This window comes from Malaclemys terrapin, chromosome 6 (genome assembly GCF_027887155.1).
Source record: "Malaclemys terrapin pileata isolate rMalTer1 chromosome 6, rMalTer1.hap1, whole genome shotgun sequence".
Lineage (NCBI taxonomy): Eukaryota > Metazoa > Chordata > Testudines > Emydidae > Malaclemys > Malaclemys terrapin.
Window position 1 is genome coordinate 94,128,231 of NC_071510.1, and position 15,387 is coordinate 94,143,617.

At 42.8% G+C, this 15,387-nt stretch overlaps 1 protein-coding gene across 6 annotated transcripts in view; it reads right to left on the reverse strand.

The window, feature by feature from the left end:
• Positions 1-15,387, reverse strand: part of RNF180 (ring finger protein 180) — a 120,893-nt gene that overhangs the window by 101,964 nt on the left and 3,542 nt on the right. For 4 of the 6 annotated variants that reach the window (XR_008445525.1, XM_054033016.1, XM_054033015.1 and 1 more), the window contains exons 2-3: positions 13,275-13,413; positions 7,092-7,187 (exon numbers count right to left, since the gene is read on the reverse strand). Coding sequence is in view for 3 of the 6 variants with exons in the window: in XM_054033016.1 (XP_053888991.1) it covers positions 7,092-7,187; positions 13,275-13,376 (198 nt within the window). In the remaining 3 variants the exon portion in view is untranslated. Of the gene's footprint in view, positions 1-6,250; positions 6,342-7,091; positions 7,188-13,274; positions 13,414-15,387 lie in introns of those variants that run through there. The other 2 variants (XM_054033018.1, XM_054033017.1) reach the window with 2 other exon arrangements.

Genomic DNA, 15,387 nt, shown 5'->3' on the forward strand with positions numbered 1-15,387 from the left:
TATTTACCTATTCACGCGGCAGGTTCGGCCGATCGTGGCCCCCACTGGCTGCGGTTTGCTGTCCCGGGCCAATGGGGGCGGTGGGAAGCCGCGGCCAGCACATCGCTCGCCCGCGCCGCTTCTCGCCACCCCCATTGGCCCGGGACGGCGAACCGCGGCCAACGGGGGCCGCGATCGGCCAAACCTGCCGCGTCATCAGGTAAATGAACTGGCCCGGCCCAGGTGCTTACCCTGGCGAGCCACATGCCAAACGTTGCCAACCCCTGCATTAGACTCTTTAAAATGATTAAATCAGTCCACAAACTAATTGTGACTTAGCACAAGTTAAATTTTCTGAGTGCTGATACACCTTTTGTGTACCAAACACAGAGGGAAGAGATTTCCCACAAAAAATGAATAAAGCTCCACTTATTATACAAATTCAAAAGAGTTATTTTGTACTTTAAGTAACAATGTAAGGTACAAGCAAATACACTAAAAATGAAAAATCCATAGCAGAACTGGCATCAGTAAAAGTAAGCTGAACATTGTAGGTACTAAAACACATTCTCTACGCAGCGAATTTTAAAATGGAGTTATTCAGTGAAATTATCAACAATATTTTTTCATTATTATGTCACTGCTTCTTTTTTAAGGGAAATACATACCAAAGCTCCAATACTGCAAACACTCATGCACATTCATTACTTATGAATGGAATAGTTCAAATTAATATATTAATTTATTCAATGGAGCTATTTGTATGGGTAAAGTAACATACGTTTTAGTGTTTGCAGGATTAAGGCCCAATTGATTAGACAACATTATAGATGTAGGCTAGATATTTTTAACTCAGGAACCTAAAGTTATATTATAGGAGGAGCTGGTAGCACTGCCTATTATTAAGGTTGCCTGACACTTCCCATTATTCAGCTTGCGTCTGATGAACTGGGCATCACCCACGAAAGCTTATGCTCCAATACTTCTGTTAGTCTTAAAGGTGCCACAGGACCCTCTGTTGCTTTTTACATTACTCAGCTTGTTACTTAGAACTCTGACAAACTTTGGGCAAAAAGTTTCCATAACTAGTGTCTGCCTCAGGCTGAATTTTTTTGGGAAGTTTCAGCCAAAATGGCATAGCCATTTCAGGAAACGAGGTTAAGGAAAAATAAATTGTTTTGTAATGTTAAAAAATTTTCTGGAGACCTTTTCTTTAACAATCTCTAGTGCCCCTATGCTTTAGAGTAGGGGGAGCGGAGAGATTAGGACTGAGAATTGGGGAGCGGGTGAAAGGAGAGACAGATTTTGATAAGGAGCTAGGTTGCAGAGGGACAACTGGAACTAGCTGGACAAAAAAAACTAAGAAAAGAAGTCAGGGAGGGAGAAAACAATTGAAGTCCAGGAGGGAGAGGAGAGAGATTGGACGCGGAACCAGGAGTGGAGGAAAGGCTACAGACTGGGAGAGTGGGGGTAGACTGGAACTCAGATGGGACTCAAGGGAAGACTGGGACTGCCTGAGCAAAGAGACTGGAACAGTGTTGAGAAGCCTGAGGAATGGAGACTGAGACTGGTTAGGCAAAGGAGCACAGGATTGGGATCAGGGCTGAGAAAGAGAGGGGACTGGGACAGGGAGGGAGAAAACAATTGAAGTCCAGGAGGGAGAGGAGAGAGATTGGACGCGGAACCAGGAGTGGAGGAAAGGCTACAGACTGGGAGAGTGGGGGTAGACTGGAACTCAGATGGGACTCAAGGGAAGACTGGGACTGCCTGAGCAAAGAGACTGGAACAGTGTTGAGAAGCCTGAGGAATGGAGACTGAGACTGGTTAGGCAAAGGAGCACAGGATTGGGATCAGGGCTGAGAAAGAGAGGGGACTGGGACAGGGAGGGAGAAAACAATTGAAGTCCAGGAGGGAGAGGAGAGAGATTGGACGCGGAACCAGGAGTGGAGGAAAGGCTACAGACTGGGAGAGTGGGGGTAGACTGGAACTCAGATGGGACTCAAGGGAAGACTGGGACTGCCTGAGCAAAGAGACTGGAACAGTGTTGAGAAGCCTGAGGAATGGAGACTGAGACTGGTTAGGCAAAGGAGCACAGGATTGGGATCAGGGCTGAGAAAGAGAGGGGACTGGGACAGAAACAGTTTGGTGGTGACCAGGCAAGAGCGGTCAAGCTTAGGGAGCACACAGAAGGTCTGTGTCCACTAGAGCACACTTCTCTGTAGAGTCTGGAAAGGAACCCAAGATGCCCGAGTTCACCATTTCTCTGCTGTCATCAAATATCTGTGAAACCCAGTGACAAAGTGTTTGACTCATCCCCTCTAGTGCCAGTCCATGCAGATGATGACAACCTACTGCTGATGTGTGTTATCAGTTAGCTGAAGTGACAGATGTCTGTGCAATAGATAAAACAGTTACCTATCTTTCGTAACTGTTGTTCTTCAAGAGGTGTTGCTCATGTCCATTCCATTCTAGGTGTGTGCACGCACACATGCACAGTTGTCAGAGACTTTTGCCTTAGCGGTATCTGTAGGGTCAGCTGTGGTGCCCCCTTGAGTGCCGCGCTCATGCGTCGGTATATTAGGTGCCACTGACACTACACCCTCTCAGTTTCTTCTTGCCAGCAACTCCAACAGAGGAGTAGGAGGGCAGGTAATGGAATGGACATGAGCAACGCATCTCAAAGAACAACCATTACAAAAGGTAGGTAACCATTTTTTCTTCAAGTGCTTGCTCATGTCAATTCCATTCTAGTGACTCACAAGCAGTATTCTCGGAGGTGGGATAGCTTAGTGGCTTGTAGTACTGCCCTACTGAAGCCAGCATCGTCACGGGCCTGCTGGGTAAGTGCGTAATGGGACATGAATGTGTGGACGAATGACCAGGTAGCCACCCTACAGATGTCCTGGATAGGCACTTGAGCCAGAAAAGCTGCTGAAGAGGCCTGTGCCCTGGTCAAGTGGGTGGTTACAATCGCCGGGGGTGGCACCTTCACCTGATCGTAGCAGTAGCGAATGCTGGCGGTGATCCAAGAAGAAATTCTTTGAGTGGACACTGGGCGACCTTTCATCCTGTCGGCCACCATGGCGAACAATTGTGTCAACTTGCAGAATGGCTTGGTTCTTTCCATGTAGAAGACTAACATCCTCCTGACGTCTAAGGAATGCAGCCTACGCGCCTCCTCCTCCTCCTCTGACTTATGCAGCTTTGGAAAAAAGACAGGTAAGAAAATGTTCTGGCTTGTATGAAACTGAGAGGCCACCTTGGGCAGGAAAACCAGGTGTGGCCTCAGCTGGACTGTGTCTTTGTAAAAGACCATATAGGGCGGTTCCAAGGTGAACGCCCTAATCTCAGAGTCCCGGTGGGCAGATGTTATTGTAACTAAGAACACGACCTTCCAGAGGGACGGGGAGGGAGGTGAGACAGAGGGTCGGCTACGAACTGCAGGGTGTAACCCAATGGTCCGAGGTTAGCCGAGACCAGATGTATTGGAAGGGGCAGAGGCGGTCGAGGAAAGAGAGGGAGGATGGATCCAGTGAAGTGACTGGGGTGTAGTCCTGACCGCACCCTCAAAATGACTTCTTCTGGCCTCCCTGGTTTCTGGGAGGGTCAGGCTGAGCAGACGGGTGGGAAGATGATGGGTGTCACCGCTTAGACCCCTTGCCTTGGTCCTTTTTCTTGTAAAAACCCAATCGGGGAGTTCTCCAGGACCTACACTATGGGGGCAGAGGAGACAGAGGACGGAATGGCTTCCTGGCCTGTTGGGGAGTGTGAAGGCCCAAGGAGCAGAGGGAGGCCAGGGAGTCTTTAAGGCCATGGAGCCTTGAGAACGTGAGCTCGGAGAAGAGCTCTGCCTCCTCAAATGGGAGGTCCTGAATAGTGGCCTGCATCTCCTGGGACAACCCGGAGGACTGCAACCAGGACCTGCACCTCATGGCCACAATGGAGGCGACCACCCTGGCCGCTGAGCCAGTAGCATCCCAGGCCATTTAGAGGGCTCCCCTCGCCACTGCTGTGCCCTCGTCCACCAAAGCGGCGAACTCCTGAGCTCGATCTTGTGGGAGGGCCTCTTTGAACTTGTTAAAGGAGTCCCACAATTTAAAATTGTATCTGCCTAACAAGGCCTGGTGGTTAGACACCCTGAATTGTAGGCTAGCCATTGAATAAATCTTTCTGACAAATAAATCAAGTCTCTTGGCATCTTTGTTCTTTGGTGTGCCACTAACATAGCCCTGCCTGTCCGTTTCATTCACAGCAGACACAACCAGTGACGCCGCTGGAGGGTGCATGTAGAGGTATTCGAACCCTTTTGCAGGGATGTAATACTTCTTTTCCATCTTCTTAGAAGTCGGCAGAATGGAAGAGGGGGTTTTACACAGCAATTTGGCAATTTTAAGGACCCCTGGGTGGACGGGCAGCGTGACCCGGACCGGGGTGGAGAAGGATATAACGTTAAAGAGGTGGTCGGACTCCTCCGCGACCTCCTCAATCTGTAGGTTCAAGTTAGCGGCCACCCTTTTAAGGAGGGCCCGGTGCCACTTGAAGTCATCGGGGAGACTACCTGTTTGGGAGTGACCCACCACTGCTTCATCCGGGCAGGGCCGTAGCAACAAAGAACGTGGCCCCCTCCGAACGGTGGCCATCTCCGAACATATGTCCGGGCGGGGCCCCTTACAATGCAGAAACTGGAATGTGGTATTTATTTTGCCACTTTTAGGGGCCCCCTTCCTTGCACGGGGCCCCTTACAACACAGAAACTGGAATGCGGTATTTATTTTGCCACTTTTAGGGGCCCCCTTCCTTGCGGGGCCCCCTCCGGTTGGAGGGTACGGAGGGCGCTCGCTACGCCTTTGCATCTGGGTATGACGATGACGACTACACCACCTGTGAAGGAGCAGGTTCCTCCTCCCTCTCCGAAGCAGCTGGGAGGGCTGGTGGAAACACGGGACCGGCATTACTGGCACACCCCACGGGTTCCAATAGGGCCATTGAGCGGGCCACAGTTCCTGCTGCTATGTTGTCGCTGACGGTGGTGAATCACCTCTTTCTGGTGAAGAGTTGAATTCCCAGTCCGACTTGGACCACTGCCCTTCCAGCAACCAGGGCAGAGCCATCGAGGCCTGAGTATGCTGACTGAATATGGTCTGCAACCAGTGAGGCGAGGGCCAGGAATGGTGCCTGCCCAATGAATGGTACCGGGGGAAGGGGACGAGTGCTGTGACAAGGAGCGCCCCCGCCCAGGCAGGGACCAAAGTCTGGGAGACTGTCTGGGAGAAGGTGACCTGGACCACGGCAATCTCTGATAGGAAGCTCGCCAGTACCGGTGGTATGGGGACTGACCGTACGGGGAGCGGCGCAACCCCTGCCAGTGGTGCACTCCGCACTGATGCCAAAGTGCTCAGCGTGGGGTCCGAGTGGGAGTGCTCCGATGCAGGATGAAGTGCAACCTCCAGGAGGAGGGCCCTCAAGCAGATATTCCACTCCTTTTGGGTTATAGGTCGAAAGTTTTTACGGATTCGACACTTGTCCTTTCTACGGGATTCCCCTGAACACTTCAAGCAGCTGTCGTGGGGGGCACTGATAGGCATCAGCCAGTTGCATGACAAGCATGGTTTGAAGCCGGGAGAGTGGGGTATGCCCTGCTCCGGGGCGAAGTCCCAGCTGGGACTCTAACTACCAATTAACCTAACACTTAACTTAATGGCTAACTAAGTACCTACAAACTATATTCAAAGAAGATAACAAAGGCTGTAAAGAACCGCAAATGCTCTTGCGTCTACAAGACAAGGAGCTCCAACCAACCATCACAGGCGGTAAGAAGGAACTGAGAGGAAGTAGGGTTGGCGGTGCAGCACTCAAGGGGGTGCCACAGCCAACCCTACTGATACCGCTAAGGTAAAAGTCTCTGACAACTGTGCACATGGGCACGCACACACCTAGAACGGAATTGACATGAGCAAGCACTCAAAGAAGAACTAAAGGTTCCAACCCTGTTGATTAATCTTGTGCATTTCAGTGTGATGCCACATGATGGAATTACTGTTTTTTCAGTCTACTTTTTTTAAAACCTAGGAAATTACACACACAAAAACTGTTAAAAGATCATCATTAAGGTTACAAAGTCAAGCACTCAAAATTAGGAAATGACTGTGCAACCTTAATTTGTTCCCCTTATGCACACATATTATGATACAATCTTTAGTTACATGATCACATACTATTTTTTTTCATAAGACCCATGTCTCATTCAGTGCACAAATTGGACGGTACTCACCTAATGAGCAGCTATTTAATATTTTGTTTCCTCCTCATTGTTCAATGTGTGGCCTCACGCCTTATTTACTGAACACTATCCAAACCCTGCTCTGAAGACAGAATTATTAATTTCCTCATAGGCTTCCTTATGCTATGCAACACTATGGTATCAGAATGCTTCACAAACTTTAATGAATTTAATGAACAAGATCCTGTTTCTATATATTAGTATATATGCAAATAAATAAATACAATAACAAATACTATATGTCAATGCCACCTTAATGCAATGGCTCTCAACCTTTCCAGACTACTGTACCCCTTTTAGGAGTCTGATTTGTCTTGCGTACCCCCAAGTTTCACCTCACTTAAAAACTACTTGCTTACAAAATCAGATATAAAAATACAAAAGTGTCACAGCACATTACTACTGAAAAATTGCTTACTTTCTCATTTTTATCATTTAATTATAAAATAAATCAATTGAAATATAAATATTATACTTTCATTTCAGTGTATAGTATATAGGGCAGGATAAACAAGTCATTGTCTGTATGAAATTTTAGTTTGTATTGACTTTGCTAGTGCTTTTTATGCAGCCTGTTGTAAAACTAGGCAAATATCTAGATGAGATGATTACCCTGGAAGACCTCTGCGTATCCCCAGGGATACACATACCCCTGGTTGAGAACCACTGCCTTAATGCATGTTATTAACTCAAGAAACAGTCCCCCTTATACAAGATACCAGAAGTATATCCATCTGATACATCAGAAATGATGCCCTGACTAATGCCTGCTGCCCCTCTTTATTCTCCAAATAAAATATCAAATGCTATGTTTATAAATCCAGGAACCTACCTTTTCTATTGCACATTTTACCCAGTCTGGAAGAGCTTCCAAGTTCATGTGCCATACATTGCAAGTATACTCAGAAGCATCTGAATAATGGGATTTCTGTTAAATAAAGTCACATTACATTGTTAATCAACATTCATGTATGTATTCGTTTCTTAGAATAGAGCTTTTAGAATCAAATACAAAGGAAATTATTAGAAAATTAGGTAGGGGAGATAACTATTTAAAAAAATAAAGCACTTCATGGACCGATTAATTTAGTTACTAACTGCTAAATCCATAGATCCCGGGGCACCCACTAAACCGGTAATTGGGTAACTGCTTTAAGTAACAGTGTGTTTCTGGGTCTGCAGACAGTAGACGGATTCTCTGACACGTATTCCTTTGTACCATAGAGAAAATATAAAATTAGTTTTGCCTTTTTTTGATCTGGTAGAACAATGTTTTGACCTTGTCTACACTACAACTAAGTGTACTAGTACATTGATTTCAAAAATAGTTTCTCTGCCAGGGCAACATCTGTCATATATCTTTATAATTCTTTCTTTCTGTCTTTCTTTCTTTCATCTGTTCCAGAATAGGCCACTGCATAATCTTAAAAATAGTTTTAAAATTGTTTTTCTAAAATGCTGGTTATTGTAGTATAGACAAGTGTATTACCAAGGCATATTACTGTGTTACAATGGCAATAATGTGAACAACCAAAAAGAAGAAACAAAATTGCGATGAACAAGTATTTGTAACTAAGAATATTTCTAGACAGCAGTTGAGCCTTAAAATTGTTAACATTTTACTAACTGCACTTTAAGTAATTACAACCATCCACCATCCTTTCATTCTGAAGTTACTGGACATAGAACTAAGTCACTGCAGCATGTGTAAGGTATGAAACTCAGCAGGACACGTAGAGTTCTATTGTGCTGGAAATAGGGGAAGAGAGGAGGTATCACAGACATGGCAAATGGATTCCTTACACATAGATCCTCTGTCCATTAGTGGAGGAGCTCCGGAAACTACAAAAATTGCTTTCCTAATGCACTGCTGTCTGGGAAAGACTAGATTCAGTCTTCTTCCTGAGGTCCATTAAGAAGACCTGCACAAAGTCAATTTACTCCAGTTTTGCACAAGAGTCAGGATTTCTATCTAAATGTTTATATCATGTTCATCACCTTGGTATCTGGTCCTAAGATTTGTTCCTAAAGTCTCCAAGTCTTCTTTATTTATTATTCAGCTGCCATTATGTCTTCCACCATGAGTTTGAAGTGAATGCTTTCTCTCAGCCTGGGTACTTAAAGAACAGTTTGGCTGACAACCTGTAGATAATGAACTTATCATTTCAGCGCAATACTCGCTTTTCAATGTCCCAGAAAAATTATTTACCTTTAATTGTTATCCTCTGTTGACATGTCACAGCAGAGCACTAGTTTCAATTCCATATTCCTATGAATGATGAAAATGGAGTTCCCTAAGCACTAATTTCTAAAGCATCCAGCATGCACCAATGGAATACTGATGCCCCCCAGTGCTCTGACCACAAGTTCATTTCCCAGAAAGAGGTGAAACTACTCCCACAATATTAAAAATACCTGAATGATAAAGTAACAAAATATTTCAAAACCTCAAACTCAGTAGAGGCGGGAGAGAGGTAATCTCTTATAACGTGCAGTAACTTAAAGGATAGCAATAGACAATTAAGTCTCTCTTTTCTGAAGATATATAACCCTAGTCTTTGGAAACTAAAAAGCTCCAAGGATGTCTCTATAAAACAAGGCAGCAATGTAAGAAAAACATGCAACAGGAAGTAAGAACTGCAAACAAGGTTAATGTACTTAACAGTAGACAGACAGTAGATTTTTGAGTGAAGGAATACATTGAATAAATGTTGATGTTTTTGATAAAGAAAGAACACATCTCTTAAAACATACACCAGAAGGAAAGATATTCCAAAAATAAGATCGTTATATGGTGAGAAAGTTTGGATTCCCTTGCTCCAAACAAACTTTCTATAGCACACTAAGGCCTGGTCTACCCTAGGGGGAAGATCGACCTAAGATACGCAACTTCAGCTATGAGAATAGCATAGTTGAAGTCGACATATCTTAGTTCGACTTACCTCGCGTCCTCACGGCGCGGGGTCGATTGCCGCAGCTCCCCCGTCGACTTTGCTTTTGCCTCTCGCCGAGCTTGAGTTCAGCAGTCGATGGGAGAGCAATCGGGGATCGATTTATCGCATCTACACTACACGTGATAAATCGAGCCCTGATAGATCGATCGCTACCCGCCGATCCGGTGGGTAGTGTAGACGTACCCTAAGTGTAAACAGGAGCTATGTCTACCTCAGACAGGTAAGGCCTCAGAGATGGGATGCTGACCAGACTGAAGTCTAACAAGATTGAGGGTTTTTTTATTAAATTTTCTGGTCTTCATGTTGGTGATAATCGAGCCTTCCAATTTCAGTTACAACTGTGCATATCCAGAATAACTCCACTGCCCTCAAAGGAGTACTTCTGAATTTACACTACTGAAAGCAGAATTTGGCCCTAACTGTTCTGAGAAAAGATCGGTATAAAGAAAGATTATTCCTAAATGACTATCAAAAATGTGCATAGCAAAAAGGTTCATACAGGACATGGCATATTTGAACAAGTTATGTGCATTATGTCTCTAACATACAAATTCACTCAAAACAGTTCTGATTATTTTGGGGGGAGATTTTAGCGCACCATCCAGAGAAGATTACTATGTAATTTCAGTAACTCTTGAAAAATTATTTACGTTGTTTAACTGACCAATTAATGTTAACTAATTACAATTTATATACACACATTCCTTTTTAACACCAGTAACAGGACACACTACTAGATAGTCATTTGCCTTTTGGTTGTGTCAAGTTTTTGTTTGCGCCAGAAAGATGTCAATGGATAAAAGAAATCTATAGCTAATACATTTTTTTTAAAATAGCAGTTTAATTGTTGATTTTTAAAAATAACAATAATGCTTTCTTTTTAGATGAGTTGTTTTATCAACTGTGCAGTCTGCAGAGTAACTTTTCTGGTGGAATTTTTATACAGAGAAAATAAAAAGTACATCTGCTGTACATAACTGTAGTACATTTTCTCTCTGTTAGCATTTTATTTTGCTTTCTAAGATGACAAGAATAGAAAATATTCATATTTCATTTATTTTATTCCTTTATTATTAAAATATTAGGAACCAAATAGCTTTCATAATCTCCTAAATTACTGCAAAGATTTATATTGTAGAGATAAATGACAGAATGCTGGTGCTATAGCATTTCAGAACAAATTCAAACAATTGCCGATCCCTGCTTTACACTCTTTAGGGATCATAGATCCTCACCAAATCATTAGAAAGGACTTTAAAAATAATTAACTAAAGAATTAAAGAACACAGAATATACAAAGGCAACACAAAAAATGTCTTCAGAACATGAGAAATAACAAGTGGCATTCTGAGATGCAGTAGTTAATGTACTGTGAAAGAGATTTTCGAATTGGGAAAACTTGGAAGATATCGTTTTATCATAAATTGAAGTGTAGTCCCAATGATAAAGTATAGGATAGAATAAATTCTTAATGTAATCACTTACTATAACTCCCATTCTCCTCAATGAGAGTTACATGGATTTGTTGAAGAAATAATATATTCTTATCTATTCTTCTTGTGAAACAGTGAATGGGTTTATTCACATACTACATTTCTAACATAATAACTAAGCACGCTTCAAAAGCTATTAAAAATCCTACAGCAAAAAAAAAAAAAGGATTCTAACTGCTGTTTTGTACTTAATAATCCCTTTAGTGCAACAGTAGTTTTAAACTATTTCTTTTGAAAAAATCTTGTATCCTACTCTGACAAGTTTCTATATTAAAGTCCTTCCAACAATCCATTTCAATCTAATCCTAAATCAGAGAGATCCCCTTTTGTTTGAAAGCCAACAAACAGAAAACATTAACAAACACCGCCTCCCTCTCCAGACCCTGAACATCTGTAACAACACGGTCAGGGTGAATTTCATTTACACTAAGGCCACTTTACACAGCTCTGGCCATGTCAAGCGGCCTTAAAGAGGGAGTACATTATATTCACACACACATTAGGGCCCCCTCACATGATTAGAAGGGTGTAAATGGCATTATCATAAATGAAAAATCAGGCTCTCAGCCTTCCCACTACCACGGGGATAGTTGGTAAGTTCTTGGCCCTGCTGTGCCACCGACAGGACTTTTAATGGCCCAGTCAGTGGTGCTGACCGGAGCCGCCAGTGTCCCTTTTCGACTGAGCATTCCTGTCAAAAAACGGATACCTAGCAACTCTACCCCTTCTCAGCATTCATATTTGATTCTGTGGCTGCAGACGTGTTTGGGCTCCATTTTACAGATATGCCTCAGGCCAGAACTTGGGCCTAACAACTGAGATATAAATAATGTTGTGAAAAAATCAATACATTGAGACAGCCATATTTTTATGGACATATGAATGATGAGTTCTGAGAACAATAGCCTATGAGACTCTAGGGTTTTAAATTGTGTAGTTATGGAAACCAATATGCCTTTGTGAGTTTGTAACTGTATAAAATCTCTGATCACTGACTGGCTGTAAAGCAATATTTAATGCTATATTGTTTATATTATTCTCTTAAAAGAATGAAAATTAATTTCAATCCCTAGTCATTACATCCTTTTCCACTGGCAAGCATGGCATTTTGGAGTGTTTCTGGTGCATCAGAAAATCAATATAGTGTATTCTGTTTACTTTTCTCTTTGATCCAACATCATAAAAGATGTCAGCGGGGTGGTGACTATCTTGGGAAAGACAGCTTGATAATTAACTGCTGTTGCAAAGCAGCAGGAGGTGCTCATCCATTGTTTTCTGTATGATTATTTTTAATTAAGATGTTGTGAATTAAAAAAAATAGTATTTTAAATGTGTAGGCCATTCTGTTGTAAGAGGCGTCAGCTCTGGTGAGTTATGATATTTTTTATCACATTTCCTATGCCCCACCTTTTTAAGTAAACAGCAGCAGTCAATCTGACACGTAGAAATATCTGGCATATGTAAAATTAACTTTACTAAAAATGCATGTCAGTATGAAACCCACAGAACTCACTGCTACAAGATATTAAGGCAACAAGTTTATTGGAATTCAAAAAAAGGTTTGGACTTTTACATGAATAATAAAAATATCTACATTTACACAAGCTAGCATACAAATGTATAAGGCATATCAACCCTCATCATGCTGCAGAACATAAAGGTAATAACTAAGGTCTAGATTCACAAAGGGGACTTATGCACTGCAGCACCTAACTCCTAGGTTCCCTGCTGCCCAATACAATTCACAGTCCCAAGTTAGGTGCCCAGACTCCCCATGCATTGTATGGGGAGAGTTAGGAGGCTAAGAAAGGGATTCTCAGAAGCCAGAAAAAAGCTCTGAATGGAGAACTGCCTAAGCTAGCCAGGAGTGAAATGTGGAGGAAATGGGCTGGGCTTAGGGCCCAGAGCCACAAAAGTTATGTCTACACTGCCTGCAGGAGCGAGCCTCCCAGCGCAGGTTGACAGATAATTGTGTGGATTTGTGTAGGTTGCAAATGAGGGGTGTGTGCTGTGGTGAGGGACTATATGTATTTGGGGTTACTGTGTGTGCTGACTGTGATGTTGTGTTTGGGTTGTGTTCCTGTGTCTGGGGGAATGGGGGTTGTGCTGGGAGATTTGTGTTGATTTATGCAGGTGGGAGTTGGGTCAAGTAATCTACCACCTGTGCAGTCTCCCTCATATTACCAATGAAACGGATGTATGCAAATTAGCTGTAGAGTAAGGGTGGTGATTATGCTACCTCTGACATCGCATTGGTCTAAGACTCTTGGCATGGCATAGATACATGCCTTACTGTAGCTGTACACCACACAGGAGTAATTTGTTAAATTAAAATGGCTAAGAACATAAAATCTGGATGGTAACAGACAACAAAACCCAGTGATGATTCAACCTGGTGATATTCCGAACAGAAAGAGCCCTGACCCATGCTTGTTGCTGTTTTCATTGCTTCACACTGACTGTACAGACATTTTGGCTGCAGAGTGACACACAGCGACATTCCTGGAATCTTATTATATATAGGTACTAAAATCAATGGCAATGGGAAAATAAAGAAGCTATACTTACTTCAAATAGTTGTTTTCCATTACATTTTATGAGGCAATCAGAATTTGCTATGTATTTTCTACACTTCCAGCAATGAAGCATGTCAACTTCTAGGCTATTCATTTTAACGTCTGGTTCTTCAACTGTTTATCTGTTAGAGCTACAAAGACAATAAAAAGGTATAATTCATTTAAGCACCTATAATCTGTTCAAATTACAGAGGGTGTCAGCCTGCGATTCTGAGTCACATGAACAGTCCCTACTCACACTAGCAACATATACTATTACAACTTTGATTTTATATAGTACTTTTCATCCAGCTAATTACTCTTAGGGGAATTCTGCACCAAACAATTAAAAATTCTGCGCACAATATTTTAAAATTCTGCAAATTTTATTTGTCAAAATAATACTACATAATCATGCCAGTTTCAATTATTTTGAAAATTTATTTCAAAATACCTGTCAGCAAGTATGTCTGTAACAATACAGACACTCATAAAAATTCCACCAGGAGACGAGTTAAAGAAACCCCTACGACAGCCCAGTTCCTGTATCCTTGTCTCCTCCCTCCCCTAGAGCTCAGCCGGAGGGCCAGACACCCACAACCCCTCCCTCCCAGAACCCAGCCATGGGACCCCCACAGCCAATACACCCAAACCCCAGCCATTGGGTCCCCCAGCCCAGACACCTATCCCTCTACCCCTCAGAGCCCAGGGATCCAGAGGGAGAAATAGCTTGATGCTCAGTCCCAGGCTAGTGTGGAGTTTCCTGCATGCCACTGTCTCCTTCCCTCAGGGCATGCGGGGAACTGCAGCTGTCGGGAACCTTTTAGCTCCTTTCTCCTCCCCCCAGCAGTGTCTTCTATATGTGAGCTGGGCTCTGCTGGGTCCAGCGGCCCCTAGTGGCAGCCCACAGCACTGCAGCCCATTTCTGTGAGGGAAAGGAAATTCAGCTTGCACAATGTTAATTTCTGCAAGATTCTGCATTGCACAGTAGCAAAGATTTCCCCCAGGAGTAAATAGTTATATAGCACCATATATCTGCATAGTTCTTTAGAATACCAAAAAGACAAGGTCCCTTCCCCATTGAGTTTGCTATCTAAAACTCTGATCTGGCAAGTTACTCTGTGTGAGAGGACCCCTACCATTACAGTCAACAGAGACATCACTCTGGCCCAAGGGTCAACCCACTTGCAAGACAGAGACTTAAATTAAGACACACCACCAACCAGAAAGAGATGACATTTGATATTCTGTCTTTGCTCATCACTGTATTCCATAATTTTCTTTGGTCTTCCCTATGGCTCTTCCCTGAAGACTCTTCCCCATCCCAATTTCTCTTTCAAACTTTCTGTCAGGGACCTCATAAAACTCTCCCTTGCCCCTTCCCTCCCAGAAATCCATCTCCTGTTCCAGTCCCCTGCTTTTTCTGATTTCCTTGGCCCAGCTACTTGAAAATTAAACCAAAGATTTATGTTTAAAGGTCTCCTGGATCATGGTACTCTGGCCATCCCTATTCTAAGCCTTGAAAGATTACATTGAAATTAAAATCAGCATTTGAAATTAGTGGCAAAAGATCACAGAAAGGATTCTGTGTGTGCCTGCAATATCAATTTGCAACTGAGTCAAAAATTTCACACTTATTTCTATTGACTTTTCATTAATAATACACTGAGAGATATCTAACAAATTGTTTGTACAGCCTATTGCCTTCCTTTGCATTTCTCTCTAACAAGCAATAGCCTAGGATGCATGTCATCTATCTGCTCGGGTTCGGAAGAAAGATCATCTGATTAAAGGAAAAGCGATGAAATGATGCAAATATTTATGTCAAAAACTGAGTACTTGTTTCAGCAGAAAGTACTTGCTCTTCATTCTGCTTTTCCTCCACAATAAACTAGGCTTCTGCTCTCTTACCAAAGCTTTAGTTGTAACAATATTCTGTTTACTTAAATGGTAACTATGATTATAACATACAACCAGACTATTAAAAAAAACAACCCATGCTCAGACACTGAAATAAGACAGATCGCTTCAGTGCATTTCATATTTTTCTGCAGCTTTCAATCCGCAGGTAAAGTATGAACTTATGTTAAAACTCCAGTATTCTTTTATTTCTAGACAAACTAATA